This window comes from Onychostruthus taczanowskii, unplaced genomic scaffold, assembly GCF_017590055.1.
Source record: "Onychostruthus taczanowskii isolate IOZ18803 unplaced genomic scaffold, ASM1759005v1 scaffold160, whole genome shotgun sequence".
In the NCBI taxonomy this organism is placed as follows: Eukaryota; Metazoa; Chordata; class Aves; order Passeriformes; family Passeridae; genus Onychostruthus; species Onychostruthus taczanowskii.
In genome coordinates this window covers 704,092-722,549 of record NW_024498796.1, presented here as the reverse complement: position 1 = coordinate 722,549, position 18,458 = coordinate 704,092, and the positions used below count along the sequence as shown (strand labels likewise).

Here is an 18,458-nt window from a genome sequence, read left to right as displayed (position 1 = left end):
GCTTGAATGGTACAGTGCCTAAGGAGAATTTTTAAACAGGGGTTGTTAATCATTCTCTGGAGAGAACACGAGTCAATTCAGTTTGAAAAAAACTTGACTCATGTACTATGCAGAAATGGCAGTAGCTGCATTTAACAAATGATTGATGCATAAACATCAGCACCAAGAAAACAAAGGTTAAATTGTTGCAAACATTTTATTGAGGAACAATGAGAAAAAAAAAAAAAATAGAGCTTAGAGGGAATTTTCATTCCTTTCCCATTATTTTCTTCTTTTTTTTAACAGATTTTGGGTTTGTGCACTTTATTCTTCAGCTTTTACATGTGAAATCTTAGGTTGCAGACAGAAGGACACTGTACATTCTAACTTACAACATGAAAGATGATGATGTAATGAAACATCAGTACATAAATTTGAATTAATTTGAATGACCTTTCACCAATATGCAAAGAAAGATACACTTGTTTTACATTTACAGACATTTTAATTAAAGAATTTGTGGTTTAGCTGGTATGTTAATATATATTAATTTATGGTTGTCTCCAACTAAAGTACCTTCCATGTATCTATATTTGCCTTTTTATTCTGATCTTCACTTTTACTGCTAGCATTGTGCATAAACGAATGACTGTATTAAAAATATATTTAAAAGATAATTGAAAATAGGAATTGAAAATAGGGAAAGAATAAATAGCTTCATTAAGAAAGAAAAATCTGAAGCAGATTGACATCTTTGTTGAAGTATGTAACATAATTACGGTGCAAACAACAGAAGGAAAACCAGCTTTCTTGTTTAAACACTGAAGATTCAGAAGGGGCCGTATTTTTGAGCCTTAAGTCAATGATCATCTCTCAAAGTGCAAAACGCAGGATCCACACAAGCATCCACATGAACACCAGACCGAAAAGGCTTTCAGGGCTAGGCCCTCCACCTCAGCTCCAGCATGAATTTTACCAGCTGTAGTAGAAGCTTTCATTGTTAACAAACCAAACACATTATTTCCACTGGAGAGGATTTTAAAGGCCCTCCTAGGAGAGCCAGCTGGAAAGCTGTAATGTCTAAAGCTACTGATTAAGGGTTCACATGAGCATTAGACACTTTATCTTCGCACTCCTTTTCTTATTTAAATAATTTCTTAAAAAAGTACCCACTAAATGAAAACTGTGGCTTACTTCATCAGCGTTTGGCACATACATCATCTCAGTCAGTCAATATTAAGAGAGGCAACAATTTTTAGCCATTTTGAAAGACAGAAGAGTGAACAAGGGTCATGGATTTGTAGTCCTTAGGATACAGTCAGGCAAGCTTGTGAAAAAATCAAATCTACCTCTTTATAAGAACTGGCCTGGGTTTCTAATTGGTCCCTCTAGCAAAGAGGCTCAAGAGATATGTCTGATGCTAAAGTGACGCTACTCTTAATTATATACCAAGAAATAAATGAGATCTGTTTCAAGTGTGTGCTATAATTAGCATAAGCTATTAGCCTCCAGCAAAAATTTTATACTTTCCACTGGTCTCAAAAAGGAAATTCCTAATTGTAGCTAAATATTAATGTCGTCATAAACAAAAGAGCCATTTGAACTGAACCTACTGCTAAGTATGCATCTAACTCTCTATGAACATAGAAAATAGACATAGTACCTGGGACTACAACCTTCTCACAACATGCTTTTCCATATAAGCAAAAAATTAACTGGGGGGGTTGGGGGGAGAAGGGGAGAAGTTAAAATAGTATCTAAACTTTTCAGTAAGTTTCTGTTTACCTTGCAAGACACCAGTCTTAAGTAAGGCTTAATTCTCTCTGGACGCTCCATGAAATCACCTCTGCTTTTTTTCACATTCTTTATTTTTTAATCCTCTTATCTGGTTTACACTAATGATAATCCACTTACTTTCTAAGAGCCTTATTGCTAACAAGATACAAGACAATTCTGTTTGGCCTGTCTGGATTGTAGCATATCTTTTATTCACTTTTTGACCATGTCTCATCTATTTCAATAGTATTTTGCTACCTCTTAGTTGTTTTAAAAAATGTTCAAATCAGTGGCACTTAGAGTAAATAAACAGCATCTTCACACATAATTTACCGTGCTTGACACATAGATGGTCATCTCTGTTTCTCATTGGCAGCACAAAGAGTAGGTAGCTGCAAAGCAGAAATAGAACAAATTCAGAGAGTTCTTAGGAAATGCATTAAAAGTTCTCTTTGTGCCTTGAGACTATATTAAATAAAATGTGCATGTTTCACTAAATACTGTTATTTTGTTGTGTAGTAAAATTTGTACTACTGCTCTCTCAGTAGGGTTTGCTTTACAAAACTAACTATATCAGATTTAACAGGAAAAATATTTTCTCTCCATATGTCATTATAATCCCTGAACTATTTGAGTAGATTTTAAATTACATTTCTATTTTCTGTGTTCTGAAACAACAATTAGTCACACACTGATACTCTGATACTGCAGCCAGGCTTACGATGTCCTTTAGTCTGGTAAATAATCTTGAACTTTTAAATGGAGACAAGAAGCAAAACTTAGACAAGATTTGAAACGGTAATAACTCCCCCTTCAGGGAAAAAATCAAACAGCCAATCTCCCCTCAATAAACAAATACACAGAAGTACAAACCAAACCAAACATAAAACCACACACACAAAACCAACCAACCAACAAACAAACAAACAAACAACCACAGAACACAAAACAGGAAGAAAAACTAATGAGAAATAACATCAGGATGAGAACACAGAGCAGGTAGTGAAACTGGAGATGAACCCACCTCTTGCAAAATTACTTTCAAGGTGCAAATTACTGTCCTTGCTGGACAGTAATTGGAATAAAAGTTTTTAAAATTCCTCTCAGTTGCCCCATCTCTGGGTCAGGCAAAGGGTATTGTCCTTGCTGGTTGGAAGATTCACTCCATGATGCTATTCGATCATACCTCCAGGATATTGTGACACTAAGGGAACAATGAAAGGCAGATGGAAAGGAAAAAGCCTCTTATCATAGAATCATAAAATAGTTAGAGTTAGAAGGGACTTTAAAGATCATCCAGTTTTGCCCCCTGCCATGGGTAGGGAACCTTCTTCTGCACAAGACTGCTCCAAGCTCCATTCAGCTTGGCTTTGAATACTATCAGGGACAAGGAGTCCACAACTTCTATGGGGTACTTCTCTCACCATCCTTGTAAAGAAGAATCTGTCTTATCTACAGGACAGTACATATTTTTACTCCTTTGTAATTACAACAACAGTTTAAAAGCAACTGATTCTTAGCTGGTGTTTAGCATTATGTTTTTCCCTGGAATCGTAAACACTAATTTATTTTTGCTGATAAGTAATAACCTTGTTATCTCTAGCTAAACAATATTAGATTAACAAGAGCAAATATCCTTGTGTTAAATAAACAGTACATTGTGTAGTAAATTGATAATAACGTGTTGCTTTGCAAATAAACACCAAATACTTTAGGCAGTGCATTTATGGTATTGATACAGGCCACACCTCTCTTGTCAAATATTTTGTGCAGCTGCAGTATACAAAGGAATTAAGGTTGCTTAATTACAGCTGGTATTTTGTTTCACTAGTCAATACAGAACAAATAAATTAACCACCATCTTTGTGTAATTACTATTTGCCTCTTGAAATGGTAGGAATTTGAATTTCTTATCCACAGTACAAAGTAACCCAACACTTGATTAATTAAATATTAGCTAAGTTTCTCTCTACAACTGTAAATTGCACTTCAATGAAGAGAGTGACTTGCATCCTGAATCAAAATTAATAATGTAAATGCACTGATTGATTCTCCTTAGGACAATGAAAAATACATCACTGTGATGAATGTGGTTTTTTAAATTATCCATATTTCTATAATTGTGAGCTATAAAGAAAAGAGGGAAAGGGAAAGAAAAGGAAATTTCCCTATTCACAGCACATTGAAGAATTATATAGTTTTAGTAGACTGCACATTTAGGCAGTGAGTACTGTCCAGCAGATATGGATTCTTTCTTCCCAACTAAGTAAAACTTACATCTACACTTTAGTTAAGCGTGTGTTAATGAAAGGCATTAAGTTTCAGCTTTCAAAACTTTACTGCTAATTTTGAGTGTTTCCTCTTTCAGAGAACATGTTTGAGCACAACTGCCTTTGCTTCTGTTCTTTCTCAATAAAAGTGGGGGTGACAACAATTTGTATTTGTATTCTCACAACACTTAAGATTCTCAACATGCTGCTTGAGGGGTTTTAGAGAATGCTTTGGCAAATACCCTCAGAAGAAAGTTGTTGTTCCTCACTTGTATACTGCTGAAACCAGTTGTTAAGGCTGTGCTTCTTCGGCTACTTTAAGGAGGCCAAATTACATAAAGCAAGTCTGCAGGCAGTCTTCACTGACCTAGTAGGAATGATTACCACCTCTCCCAGACAGGCAGAGTGCCTCTCTTGGGCTCCTCAGGAGGTTTCATTTCAAGTCAAGAAAGAACAAGCCCTCTGGATGCACAAGGTCAGCTATGTGCAGACTGAGCCGGGGCAGCGTCCTCTGAGCTTGTGACACCACAATGCCCAATTCTTTTCATCAGCAGTCTCATCCCAATGTGTGCTCCCTCTCAGAGGCTGTGGCAGAAGATCCCCTACAGCGATATGACCGCCTCCTTTGACTTCCAGCTGCAGTGGCAAAGGCCCTGGTTTAAGCTCTAATGATCATTGAGTCCTGAGCTGTGCCCCTGAGTCCTGCCCAATGCTTCCCGGTTTTACTGCAGGCATAGCACAACAAGATCACCTATCCACTTCAACTTCAAGAGGAAGACAAAAGCTTGTCAAAAGCTGTCAGTTCTCTGCCTTGCTATGTCCTGCAGTAGTCTAGGGTAGGCAGCACATTCCCATCAGTCCTGCTGAGGGAGCTGCAGGGCTGCTGCACACAGCGCACAGTTTGGTTTATGAACAGCCAGTGGAAGAAATGTGTTGGACAGCATACTGATAACTAAACAAGGACGCCTGATGAAAACAACTGCCCATATTCTTCCAGAATCATAGAATCACTTATGTTGGAAAAGACCCTAAAAATCATTGGGTCCAACTGCATCAAGAAGAATTTTAAGTTTCATGATTTTCTGAAGTTCCTTACTAATCTTTACTAATTTGAATTCATCATCTTTTAAATCAAAGTCCTTGTGAGGACATATTGAAATGCAAGACTTAACCTGTTCTATGTGCTCAGTCCTGGTAATACAAAAGCAGTGCCTTAACCCAAAGCACAGGGGATGTAAGTTTGAATCACTCTAACATATAGACCCTGGGACAGTCTGCCAAGAGAAATTTTGGAATTAATATAATCAGAGAGTTTCACAAAGCAGAATAAATTATGGAGATCCCCCCATTCCTATTTTCTCTGATATTTCTCTTTCCTCTACCCGCTAAGAAAAGTAGTCTTATTCTCGTAAGCTTTCAGCTGACAGAACAATCTAAAATACTACAATACTCTTCAACGACCTAGTGTTTTTCTTATTATAAGAACTGTTCACTTATTTCTTCGTGCATTCGAGCATCTGCTATTCAGCTGTCAAGAGAGGGTGAAGCTCTGCTTTTGCATGAACAGGGACACGTGTTTGGTGCGGTTTTTGTCTGATTCAGCAGTTCCATAGCTCCTCGAGAACAGTTTTCCATCTCGCTCACGGCCCTCTACAGGGCTGCGGCCTCCCGCAAAAAGAACGCCGACCTCCAGGGCCGTACGGCCATGTCACTGCTCCTGCTTGCACACCATTCCTGGGAAGTTCCGGGTGACTCTCCTGTGTTCCCCGGGCACAAACTGCACCCCTTCTCTGGCTGACAGACGCGCAGCTGTTTCGGCCGCAGGTCCCTCGCTCTCTATCCGAATCCCCTGGCTCCTCCTGGGCCGCGGCGCGGCTGCCCCAGGTCGCTCCCACGGCCGGGAACCAGCCGCTCCGCTCCATCCCGGCCCCGTCGCTTCCTCGCCGTCGCACAACGCCCCGCGCCTTTCCGCTCCAGCTCCGCCTTTCCCTTCCGCGTTCCCATGGCCGGGCCGCCGGCGCCCCCGGTCACGCAGCAGGTCGGGCGGGCGCGGGGTTGCGGGCGGCGGCCGGAGCAGGAGCAGCTGCGGGAGGCCGCCCGCTGCCTGGTGCTGGACGCGGAGGGCAGGAGCGTCCCCTTCCAGGCCCTGTACGCGGAGCAGAAAGCCATCGTGCTGTTCGTGCGGGTGAGGAGGGGCCGTCGCGGGGCCCAGCCCGGCTCCTGGGGCGCTGTGGGAGGGCGGCGGTGCGGGGGCTTAGCACGGGCTGCGCTGGAGCGCAGGGGAAGAAACACAAAGGAGAGCCGTGCTGCTCCTGAGACCCCTGTGCTTTGGTGAAGTGAAACTGTTTACCAGAAAGGAAATACTTCTTCAGCCGGGTGTTTAGGGAGACAAGTATCTTGTTCCTTGATTTCCCAGCTGTCGAGCCAGCTATCACATTCCTAAAATATCTAGAGATAAAAATATTTGCAAGGCTAGGGGCCCAGTGTCCTTGCTCAGGCTTGGGCTAAACCAGTATACTAATCCAAATTTGGTGTCTGGAATCTTTCCCATTCCTTGTTCCTGATCACCTCCGAAGTGGTGTGTGTCCAAAGTCTGCTACTTCATATTTATGCAGTTGTATCTGTTTCTGACACATTCAATTGGGTACGTTGCAGAACTTTTTGTGCTACACCTGTAAGGAGTATGTAGAAGATCTGGCAAAAGTCCCCAAGGCATTTTTACAAGTAAGTACTCTGCTCTTAATGTGTTTGTGGCCGCAATCAAGCAGATCTGTTAAGTCCAGCTACGCACTTACATAAAGCTTTGAGGAATAAAAAAAAATGGCTCAGAAGAAGTGCTTTCATTGATTGCTACAATAGCAATAATTAATCTGCGTAGGAGACACAGGAAAGGATTTATGGCACTACATGCTCTGTTAGAACAGCATTATTTCTCCCTGCCCTGTTAGCTTAGTGCTCTTTTTACTGTTGTGCTCAGAACAGTTAGACAACATCTGACAGGCATTTCTTTCAGTATTAGGAATGCCCTGGACAGCTGTCTTCTGACTGCTAACTACTGCTCTTTCCATTATGCTAGTAGAGCCGACTGATGTGCACGGAGCAAGATCAGAAAATTGATCTGGATTAAAAATAGTGTCTTTTTCTATGGTGATTTGTAAGCTGCATTAGTAGTGTGTCCTGCTCTCCAGAGCAGCTGCACAAACAGGAATGACAGTGACAGAAAAGAGAAATAGAGTGGGCAGGGGTTGCTATCGACCTGTGTTTTTTGGGTGGTAGGAGACGCCAGAGAAGACAATGATCTCCTGCTAAATCTGGAAGGTCAGACTGTCTCTTCTAGACTGCTGATTGAAATTCTGCCATACTTTGTTCCCAACAGCAGCATAGCCAGAATCTCAGGTCATTGCTGATGACAACTGACAACTAAGCTCATCTGAGATGGACTAGGAATTTGAGGGAAAAAAGGGGCAATTTCTTTGTCAGCTTCCCTTCTCAGAACAAATATTTCTAAACTGTTTGATCAGTGTTACTCAAAAGGACATTTTCTTAATTTGGCTCCTCAAATAAATATATCTGGAGAGTCAAAAATGTCCACACTTTTCTTAGTGCAAGTGTTCTGGTTTTAGGGGTGTTTCTTTTCATAACAAGCAAAATTATTTTATATGGGAAATTATTCTATATGGGAAAGGCAAATACATAATAAAACAACCTTATACTTATGAACTGGTTTTAGTGATATTTAAATGAATTTCAGTTTTGGGCTGTGTTTTACAGACTCAGGCCTAAGGCTGCACCTGCAAAAAACAGCAGTGCATATAAATGCAAGTTATATCTATTGATGGGTCCATATATGTAAATCCCAGATGTTTGGGCATCATAATTTTTGTGCTTCTTCTTTAGGTGTAGGTGCAACTGAGTGGAAATTTTGAGTTTCCAAAATCATATCATGTTGCAATTAATTGAAAAGACAATCCTACAAATGCTACAGGAAACTTAAAGTTTACCCAACTGTAGTGTAAAAGTTATCTTTAAAAATAATGGTTCACTTAAAAAATTAATGTAGCTACTAACTGCGAGTGATACACAAAAGTGCAGTCTCCAAACATGGAAATTATGTTAACGTCAAATAATTTTAAGTCAGTGCACTGCGATCACTAACTCGGCACACCAGATTCTGCTAATGTTTTGAAGTCATGTAGGAGCACCCAGTTCCTCTTTACAGCTTCAATACCCATGTTCTGTTCTAGGAATCAAATGTGAGGCTTATAATTATTGGACAGTCATCATATCATCACATCAAGGTAAATAAAGTAGTCATTAAATACAATGTATCCTCTATTATCTTAATGGTCTGTATTGAGGGATTTGGTTTGCATGAAAAGGTGGTCTTCTGCAAAAATAAAAAAGGATAGTATTCATGAGGCAATTCTAATAGTAATACATGACTAAAGCAAATAATTAAAACTTGCAGTTTAAAAACCACCAGGGGTTGCTAAGGAAACATCTTTTCTTGATTTCACTGGAAGCTTTGTTTTAAGAGAAGCTTTGAGGCTAAAAATTTTCCACTTTGACATAACTAACTAATACAGCATTTTCAAATAAGAGGGGGGAGCATGGAGCTGGCAGGATGTCAGTATTTTTGCTGTTGTCAGTAGACCCTAACTAGTTGCTGCATTAACCTTACAAATATTACTTTATTTTTCTGGGTCACTCTGTGTCTATGCCTATATTTTGCAGCCCTTTTGCAGTTTAACTGGGTATACCCATGAAATGTATGTAGATCCGCAAAGAGAAATTTATAAAATACTTGGGATGAAAAGAGGTGAAGGTAGTAAAGCATCAGGTAAGAATAATTTTCTCACCTTATTTAGACTTTCACAAACAAAACAAAAATGCTCTGATAAAACAGTATGATCGCAATGTAAAGAGAAATTGATTTGCCTACCAGACTGTCTCTCATAGGCTATATTTTCTGAAAATACTGGTAATCAGGAATATCTAAAGTATTCATAGCAGCTGTTAATTGTTGTTGCTCTTATATACTTTCAAATTTCTAGATAACAAGTGTTTTGTGGTTTTGTTTAGTTCGGAGCCCTCATGTGAAATCAAACATTCTTCTGGGAAGCATTAGGAGTATATGGAGAGCAATGACTAGCCCGGCTTTTGATTTTCAAGGCGACCCTGCTCAGCAGGGAGGAGCTTTGATTATAGGCCCAGGTGAGCTGCTTTTTTGTGTGTGAAAGTTACCACTGTCTCCTTCAGCTGTTTGCTGCCATTTTGCCTTCTGTCCCTGTGGGTCCCAAGGAGACAGTCTGGTGTTGCACTGCGTGATTTCTGTCCCATGGAGAAATCTGCAGAGTGTCATTGTGTAGTCCCATCTCCCACAGAGGTGGTTCAAACCTGATCAGAGCCCTGAAAAAATTGGTTGGATTGCCGAAGGAACAACTGCCTCAAAGTTTGGAGGGTTTTCTTGACATCGTGGTATTTACCTACATGCTGCTTTCACATTTAATAAAATTTAATTTAACCACATTTAATGTGGTTTTATTAGAGGGATAGAGCATGAAGGGGGAATTGCAACATGACAATCATCTCATTATTAGGAAACATCCGGCTACAGCAGATTTAAACTAGTTAAGTGCCTCAATGTTCCTTGCTTCTTTAATATAATTAAAAAACATTTTGTCATTGTTTAAAATATGGAATATTGTGCAGTCTACAGAACTAGTACACATTTGTATGATAACTGGTAGGTAGTCAGAATGCTGCTTCAATTCACTTACATCTTTGAATAAATAAATATGTTATTCAATAATTTACATGTTATTCTCATTCCAGGCAGTGAAATTCATTTTTTGCACCTTGATAAAAACAGGCTGGATCATGTTCCCATTAATACAGTCTTGCAGCTGGCAGGAGTTAAACCAGTGAATTTCTCAAACAAACCCCAGATTATTGACATATGACACTGACTTAATATATACTTTTCTTTCAATTTGTGCTCTACAAGAATAGTTCTCCAGTGAATTACAACAGCATTGGTTCTGTTGCTTCTTTCTGGGACATCTGAAACCTTATTTAGAAAATCAGACCATAGAATAAACTACCTGACACTAGAGATGGATACAAAAGTGCTATTTCCGTTGAGTACAAGATAATAAAAACTAAAACACAGCTGAGACTGATTGCAAAAAATCCTGGAGCTCATTATTGTCTCATCAGATGAACTTGCTAATGTTTTTTTAAACATCATGGTTCAAGGGGCACTAAAGTAAGAAATCAGATTTTGCTCAGGAAGAATTTGGCGTTCTTGCCTTCAGCAGATCAACAATGGCTTTCAATGCAAGACTGTTCAGCACTGTTTTAAATCTTCCAGCACTATATGACAATTTTGTATTGAAATACACCTTGAAAAGTCACAATTTTGAACACCTGGACTTCATTTATATCTGGTGGTGGCAGAAGTTATGAAACACATTTCACAAATTCAAATAAATATTTTAAATACATCATCCTGTATTTCCTGCAATTATTTTGTGTGATACAAAAATTTGGGTATGTAAGACCAGAGAGAGGGTGTGTCTTAAATTTGCATCTGATCAGATTATTAGTTTTGGAGTAAGCCAAATTATTTGTGTTCCTATGAAAATTTGCAGCAGAGTGTTCTTCCTTTGTATGTACATATTTTCTCTCAGAGCAAGAGGTCTCAGAATAAATTGTTCTTAGTTATTTCTTTCTTAGACAACTGAAGTAAGCATAACAGCATTCTTTCTGGCTTGCAGTTCTGGTGTATTTCATATTATTCATTTATCTACAGATGTTTATGTTCAACATCTATTGGTTTCATTAAAGTAGACGTGCCCTCTTTCATCTAGGATACACTTCTTTTTAGCATTTTGGAAAAAAAAAATGGTTCAAGATTTATGGAGGAGCGTATCCTTCTCTGCAGCCTTTGATCTTTGACCTTCACTGTAAAATGCTGCTATACATACACATCTCAACTGCAAATTTTCTCCTCTTTTAAGCTTTAATGCACTTGTGAAATGACATTTTGTGAAGACGTTTACTTCTGGATCCATTAAGGTCACTGGCAGGCCCAGAGCAAGGTCTGGAAAGCTTTACATCATTAAGAACATGTGAAATTAAGTGCTCTGTTCCTTGATGAAAAATAAAAGGCTTGCTTAAGAAACATAACGATACTGAACAATGTAATTCTATTAAAGATACTATGCCTCAGCAACTTATTCATTACACCCCTATTTTGATATTACGTGTTAAGAAGAAGGATTTTATTAATGGAAAAATACAGTTGTCAGTTCCCTGCTTTGACTAAACAGTACTCGGCACAGGGCCAAAGGTAGTCACATGCAGACTCTGAACGCCTGTGATTTCAGGGCTGGCCAGAGGCTTCCCAGAGACTCTGCATAACAGACTGGGACAGGCAGCTCAGCTTGTGAGCCTGAGTGAAGTCTGCATTTCGTGAACCACTGTTCCCACAGTCTCGAATAAGGAGCTGCCTCCTCCCTTCAGCACTCCCCCAGCTCAACAATATTTTTCAGCATGCCAGGAACTCTGGAATGCTTCTGCTTCTCTGCCTTATGTTACTTAAACAACAGCCAAAAGCAGGCTGCAAAACTGATCATATGTTTGTAAAACAAAGACAACAAAGAAAAATTATTTTCAAAGACAATGAATGATAAATACTCAGGTTATTTGTAGTGCTTCCACTCTGCTTCATTCACCTGATAATCACAGCTAAGGACGCTGATTCTCATTCCACTTTCATTTTGCAGTTGTTCTTGGTGCTTTTGATTTTAAAGGAAACGTTCTAGCTGCCTTCCTGTTTCTTTTGCTTTTAGTAGAATTAAAACAATATACAATGGTAATAGTTCTGTTGGTCCTAACAAGCACATTAAAAAAAAAATTAACTACAGCTAAAAGAATTATGGACTATTAAAAGATATTGGAAGTAATTAAACTGTAGTTTTACAGCTCTTTAGGTTGAAGTCGTCTACCCTCACTATTTCAATACTGACAGGAACCATACCACAACCTCTGTGTTATCCCAGCAAAATCACTTCTTCAGAAAGACTCACACACTGCAGACAAACAAAAGGAGAGAGGAGGAAAGAGGAGGATTCAGGAGAAGAGCTGAAGTGTCCTAATCAGGGCATTGGCCCTGCCTTTTGCATGTGGTCACAGCTTGAGAGAGTTTGCTTGACCCCTCATTTGCGAGACAATGACTCCCACATTCATAATTAATTGGAACAACGATGGCCACAGTCATCCTTGGAAGAATTTTTTTCTGAAGTGTCAGAAGAATTTTAGGTCTCTGGTGTTATTTAGAAAGGATATTTTTTAAAAAGTCATGCAGTGAATAGTGGCAACTGGTATGTTTCCAACAGGTTTTCCTCCATAAATACGCACGCTCTGCAGATGGTAGAATACTTCCTCGAAGGCTTTTATCGTGGCCATCAGACGGAGGTGGGAAGGGAGAGGTTCTCAAAAGCTGCTTCACCTACTAGCTTGGTTTAGTGCCATGGCCTTTTAAAGTAACTGTGTATTTTAAAGTATCACTGTATCTAAGAGGCAGATTCAAACACAGTTGTTTAAACTTTCCGGATAAGTCCGTTTAACGTTCACACCAGAAGCCTGCATGCGCGGGACTGTTGGAGTTGGCTCCACAAAGTACCAAGTCCTTGGGCTCCTCTTTTGGTACGTGTCCGGAGGAGCACCTGGAGGGCTGCGAGGCCGCAGGAGAAGGAAGGCAGGAGAAGGCAGGGCAAGCGCGGAGGGCGCGGGCCGCGCTCCCCATGGCGGGGGCCGCCGGCGCCACGTCAGCAGCGCGGGCCGGGCGCACGACCAGACAGGCCCGCGCTCCCCAATCGGGGGTGGCCGTTGGGGGCGCGGCGGGCGCTCCGCCGGGCGGCGGGGCGAAGGTGCGGCTGGAGGGAGCGGTGTCCGCGGGGACGCGTCAGCCGCCGCCGCCCTCGCCGCCGCGGGGTCCCTCCCCTCACTCCGGCCGCCCGGTCCCCGCGGGATGAGGGGATCGTAGCGCCGCGGCCGCCTCCGCCATGAAGCGGAAGAGCTGGGCCGAGGCGCGGCGCCGCGCAGCCCCGCCGCTGCCGGCTCTGAAGAGGACGCGGGGCGCGGCGCCGCGAGCGGCGGGAGGCGAGGCGGAGCGGCGGCGACAGCCGCCCCCCGCCGGTCTGGAGACCTGCCTGAGGATCGCGGGTGAGGGCGGTGTGCCGGGGGGGCGGGGGTGTCCGGGGGTGCCGGCGCGGGGTCCCGTCCCGCCGGCGGTGGGCGCCGCGCCGGCTCTGGCTGGGCAGGAAAACTTCCCGTGGCGCGATTCCCGGCGGGACCCCGGGGCTCTGGGCAGCCGCTGCTGTCCGGGCGGTGGGCCGGTCAGTCCCCGAGCCCGGAGCTCTGGCATGGCAAGTGTTGTTGGGAGCTGCGCCGCTCGTCCGGCGGGATAACTCATCCTACCGATGTCCCGGTAGCCCGAGCCGTGCCCAGCACCCATTGCCTCTTGCTGGCATTTTCTGCCTGCCAGAGGGAGTGAACGGAAAACAACGTTAAACACGTTTCTGTCCGTTCAACACGTTGTGGGGTAGAAAAAAGTAGCATATTTCTCCATGTATCGGGGAAAATGTATACACACACACACGCACGCACCAATATGTCTATATCTAATCTATCTGTATCTATATAGATAGATATATGTACAGATAGATGTAGATATTTGTTTCTCCTGATGCCGTAATATCGGGCTTGCTGGCTAATGAGTAAAATAATGGTCGCACCTCCCCTTGACATGCAAGTGCCAACAGCTTGTGCAGGCAGGATTGCTCAGTGTCGTCCCTCCTTTTTCGTGACTCCGAGCCGTGCTTTGTTTTGGCACATGAGTCTGTGTCTTTTAAGAAGCCTGTTGGATCACAGCCAGAAAATTCTGTGTGTAGGTTTGAGCTTTCACCAGCTGAAAGATGGGCTTGAGTTTAGTTTGCCTAAAGGCAAAAACACCCAAAATCACTTTTTAAGTCATATGTCATAATCTCAGAATTTTAGTGTATTTACAACTTCTCATAAAAAGAAAGAAATATACCTCCCAGCAGATCTCTGTGAAGGGCATGGAAAATATCTGTGGACAGAGCAAGGAAAAATATACAGAGCAAACATGCAGAAAAGGCACCAATGTACCTTTTATTTCTGTGCCAAAAGCATGGCTCCTTATATTAACTCATGTGTCTCCTACATAACAGTATGTTTAGAAAACCCTAAGATTTTGTTTTGAAAATTTGGCATACCAGCGTAGAAAGAATGTAACTGCCAAAGCTTACCAGATTCTTCTTTTTAAAAAGCTTTAATACTGTCAGGGTGTAAAATCCTAAATATGCCAGCCAAAAATTCAGCATTTGAGGCCTAATCTACACTGAGAAACATAATGATGTACTTATCTACAGAACTCTAAAGTTCCAACAACTCCATATGTGTTTTGTTTCTATAGCAGCAACTGTTCATATAGGACATGAGGATAGTACGATTTTAAGGTCAGTTTGGAAACCTCTCATGTAACAGACAACGACTTTTTAGTGTCAAAGTGATTTTACTACCAGCATTACCATGCAGCCCTGTCCAGCTCATGTCTCCAGGAAACAGGTCTAACCATTCTCATGAAGCAGTTGCTTTGACCTGGTAACGTGTGTCTGGCATCAACAAGCCCATTAAATTACCGTGCTTTCTCCTTCAAGAAAGTGTTCACCCATTTAAATTCAGTAGACCACCTAGGCTTTGAACTGTGTTTTTTCAGTGGGATTTCAGCATGTGCAGCATGTGCAGCAGTACCACCAAGTATAGCAAATTTGATTAAAGTGCACTTTAATTAACTTTACTTTGATTAAAGTAAATTTGATTATTATATTTAGCAATGCTTCATTTTGTCTTGATCTTGCTGTGCGCAGTGGTTGCTGTTTACTGTCCAATTTTTAGTTCTGATTTGAATTATAGTCTAATGTTTAGTTTGCTGCTATGTCGTACTTGGTTTTTTTAAAGAGAAATCTTAAAAGAATAAGGTAAGAGCCTTACCTTTTTGTTCAGCTGTTTTAAAGTTCTGACAAGTTTTTAAATGTCAGTTCTGCCTTCTCAGTTTTGAGAAGTTAATTAATAGTTGTGTATTGGAGGCAAACCATAAGGTCTTATTCTTAAAAGTGGACACACTGGTAAATATTTGAACCGTTGTAAAGGCTGAGAGGTCTGTGTTAGCTTATCTGCTCACAGAAACAGTGCCAAACTTATTAAGAACATTGCAGGCTATCCTTATTTTCAGCTTTGCAAAAGACAGAAGGAGAACATAAACAGAAATTGCTGTAAAGGTTTATGGATCTTTTGTTGTGTGATGTTACATTCACAGATAGCAAAGTTTCAAATCCATTCTAGGAATTTTTACCCACAATACTTACAGTAATCATTGCATTCCTTTATTTTGTAATTAATTGTATGCATCAGCCATATGTCAGAATAACTATTAATTAGAACTGTCTAAATATTCTTGGTTACTAGTAAGACTAGTTCAGAAAAGCTGTCCTTTTAAAAAGTTGTTCATTTTAGTCTGTCAAGCTGTATGGTAAGCTTCATCATTTTATCTTTGTCAACTAGTGCATGAGTCTTGCTGGTATGAATCCAATTTGCTGGAACCAAATGCATTTCGTCTGTTTATTAGAAGCATATTCCCATATCCTTCTGATCTCTGAGAGAAGTAATTTATATGATCTAAATAAAATGTAGCAATGCTCTGTGAGATGCTTGGAAGCTGTTCATTTCCTTTCCTCAGCTGCTTTTCTTTCTCATTGCTCTTATTTTACAAAAAACGTTTTAAAGAAGAGGTGGAATTATAGTGCATAAACTTCAGGCAAAACGTGTGGGTTTCTCTCTCACCTATTTTGTATAGTAAATTCTAAAATGAAATAACTACAATAACTGTACATGGAATTAAGTTTTAAGTGACATTGTGTCATGGGTAACCTATGGACGTTTGTTCTTCCTGTTGAATATATATCCAATTTGTTTACAGAATTGAACCAACACCTTTAAGGCTGCTCTAAGCTACAGTGTACATACCTATTTTGTTTTTCTTCATTGAGAATTATTTTGCTTATATAGTCAGTTGGAGTTAATAATTAAATATTCACTTTAATGTATTCATTGATATGTGTGTTGGTTTTTTGATTTTGTATTGCAGTTTGTTGGTTTTTTCCAGACCATTAAGTTGTCTTTTTCCAGGAGTGCTGGTTTGTCATTATAAACTTTGTGTACCCAATAGAAAACTATTTTTCTGGAATGCTAAGGACACTTCTAATAAGTATCATTAAGCTTCCAATATTTTTACTCTCAACATTTTCAATTAGTTTTTATTATGCAGCTGTCTCAGTACAAAAACTGTGTTTACTCTTTCATCAATATGACCTCACTTACTTGTGAGTCTTCTCTAAAGTTAAGATTTTAAATACATGTTTGAGGCTTTTAGTGCCTAATCCAGCACTGAAAGTGCATGAACATATGCAGTCTCATGTATCAGTCAAGAGCAGCAGAGTGGAAGCACTCTATGTAAGTGAAGTAACAGTGTTGATCAGTCATGACATGGCACTGAAAATAAGGCTTTCTTAGTTTTTAGTTTAAAAAAAGTTCCTCTATCTTTTTAGTGTAATTTTATTTTCCTCTTCAGAGTCCAAGCTGTTGTTCCAATTGGCAAGTCTATCATCACCTGAATTTGAAATATCATAGTGACGATGACTGAATGAATTTTTTCAAGGATAGGAAGTCTTAAAAGAAAATCTTCAACAAATATGTTGAAATTCTTTAAGTCAAACACAACAAAATTCCATATACCAACTCTGAATTCGGAAATACACTCCTCTTAAAATAGTAAAAACTCTTTGGTTACATTCCTGGTGATTCAAAACAGACTAACACTGGGTTTTGTTGTACTGTCAGTCACTGAGTTTCTCATCTAGGGCATCTATTTAGCAATAGAACTGTAGAATTTCTGTTTGTATTAAATAATTTTTGCTGAACATATGCAAACTTGTCCTGCCACTAATGCCTATTTAATATTCAGTTGTCAATTAAAGTCATAGAATCACTTATATTGGAAGAAGTCTCTAAGATCAAGTCCAACTGCAATTCTTGAATTAATAAAGTTTCTTTCTTGAAGGCCTGTGCAGCACAACCTGAGAAGCATCAGGCTTGTTGAGAGTAAAGGAAGGAGATTATTTTTTCATCTCTAAATTCACATTAATGTGATTTTGAAGTGGTAGCTCTCAGTTTTCTACACATTTGTTTCTACAGAACACTGTGGCTCTGATAAACAAGCAGAGTGCTTTTCCTTCTGTAACACTCTGCAATCAGCTTGGACAGTCATGCTTGTGCTAGCCTTAGTCTCACTAGCTGTCGTACCAGCAGTAACACAGTTGTGGTAACCTATGCCTCAGTTGGGGGTATGTAGACTCATTTTGGTTGTACATTGGATGCTTAGTCAAATTAAATGCCTGCAGTGATATCCATGCTTATGTATTTTAACAGTTTGGTTATATAAGGCTGACAAAATTAGGTGTATTTGAAGTATATCTAAAATGCTGCAGCCATATCTCTTAATTGCAGAGCAGATGCAGCCTGTAAGGCAGTGAGCCCTACTCTGTCGTTCTTCTGAGAGATGATTAGAAAGGTCTGCCCTAGTATGATAGTTTTAGCATGATTTTTTATCAGAAATTTGCAGGAATTAGGAAGTGCTCAAGTGCACTATATGTAAATGAAATACTAAAGAGCTAAAATTAGCAAAGGAAACACGAAGATAATGAAAGTGAAGCCTTGCTCCTGGTAGTCCAAACCTTTGTGGAATCCTAGTGAAATCAAATCATCAGTGCTTGAGTGTATTTTATGTATAAACTCTCAATCCTGCAATCAAATCCTTAATGAAGGAATTCTCCTTTCTCTTAATTTCTGTTAAAAAAAAAAAAATAACACAAAAAAACCACCACAACACAGTAATCCTTGATTAAATAGAACTTGGAATGTGTTTGGGAAAAAAACCAGGTAAAAACAGACCTGGTGAGTAATACAGCATTTGTCAGATGCTGGACTGGTAATCAGTAGAGAGGTAAACACACTTACAGGAAATTTCTTCATTCTAAAATCTCCCCTTAGGAAACATGTTAAAAAGATGGAGCCTGCTGTTTACATAATAGGGAGTAATTGTTAGCAGCGCACAGGAATGGACAGCTTGTCAGGATACTGGCATTTGACACACACTGCTCTTATTGTGAGGTACTTCTGTAAACTCATTAAACTCAAGTGTCTTTCAGGTGTTTTAAGAATAGCAACAATTCAGAACACAGTTCAGAGATACCAGAGCAGAGCCATTGCCAATAGCATTTCTGAAGG

The 18,458-nt window shown here is 40.2% G+C and overlaps 2 protein-coding genes across 10 annotated transcripts in view; both read left to right on the top strand.

Moving 5' to 3' along the window:
• The first annotated feature begins 5,870 nt into the window (after positions 1–5,870).
• PRXL2C (peroxiredoxin like 2C) lies at positions 5,871–10,531 on the top strand. The gene is made up of 6 exons (XM_041399474.1): positions 5,871–6,210; positions 6,681–6,749; positions 8,270–8,323; positions 8,760–8,865; positions 9,108–9,239; positions 9,861–10,531. Exons 1-6 carry the CDS (start codon positions 6,028–6,030, stop codon positions 9,986–9,988), a joined length of 672 nt encoding a protein of 223 aa, XP_041255408.1. The 5' UTR covers positions 5,871–6,027; the 3' UTR covers positions 9,989–10,531.
• A 2,369-nt stretch (positions 10,532–12,900) lies between these two features.
• Positions 12,901–18,458, top strand: part of CDC14B (cell division cycle 14B) — a 45,205-nt gene continuing 39,647 nt past the window's right edge. For 7 of the 9 annotated variants that reach the window (XM_041399450.1, XM_041399457.1, XM_041399453.1 and 4 more), the window contains exon 1: positions 12,901–13,256. In XM_041399450.1, coding sequence (XP_041255384.1) covers positions 13,097–13,256 — 160 coding nt within the window. In that variant the 5' untranslated portion in view covers positions 12,901–13,096. The remainder of the gene's footprint in view (positions 13,257–18,458) is intronic. The other 2 variants (XM_041399458.1, XM_041399459.1) reach the window with 2 other exon arrangements.

Excerpts from the sequence above, each read along its gene's own strand:
- PRXL2C (XM_041399474.1), top strand. The coding sequence starts at position 6,028 with ATGGCCGGGCCGCCGGCGCCCCCGGTCACGCAGCAGGTCGGGCGGGCG. Across the intron at positions 6,211-6,680 it reads CCATCGTGCTGTTCGTGCGG|AACTTTTTGTGCTACACCTG; the intron begins GTGAGGAGGGGC and ends GGTACGTTGCAG. Across the intron at positions 9,240-9,860 it reads AGCTTTGATTATAGGCCCAG|GCAGTGAAATTCATTTTTTG; the intron begins GTGAGCTGCTTT and ends TTCTCATTCCAG.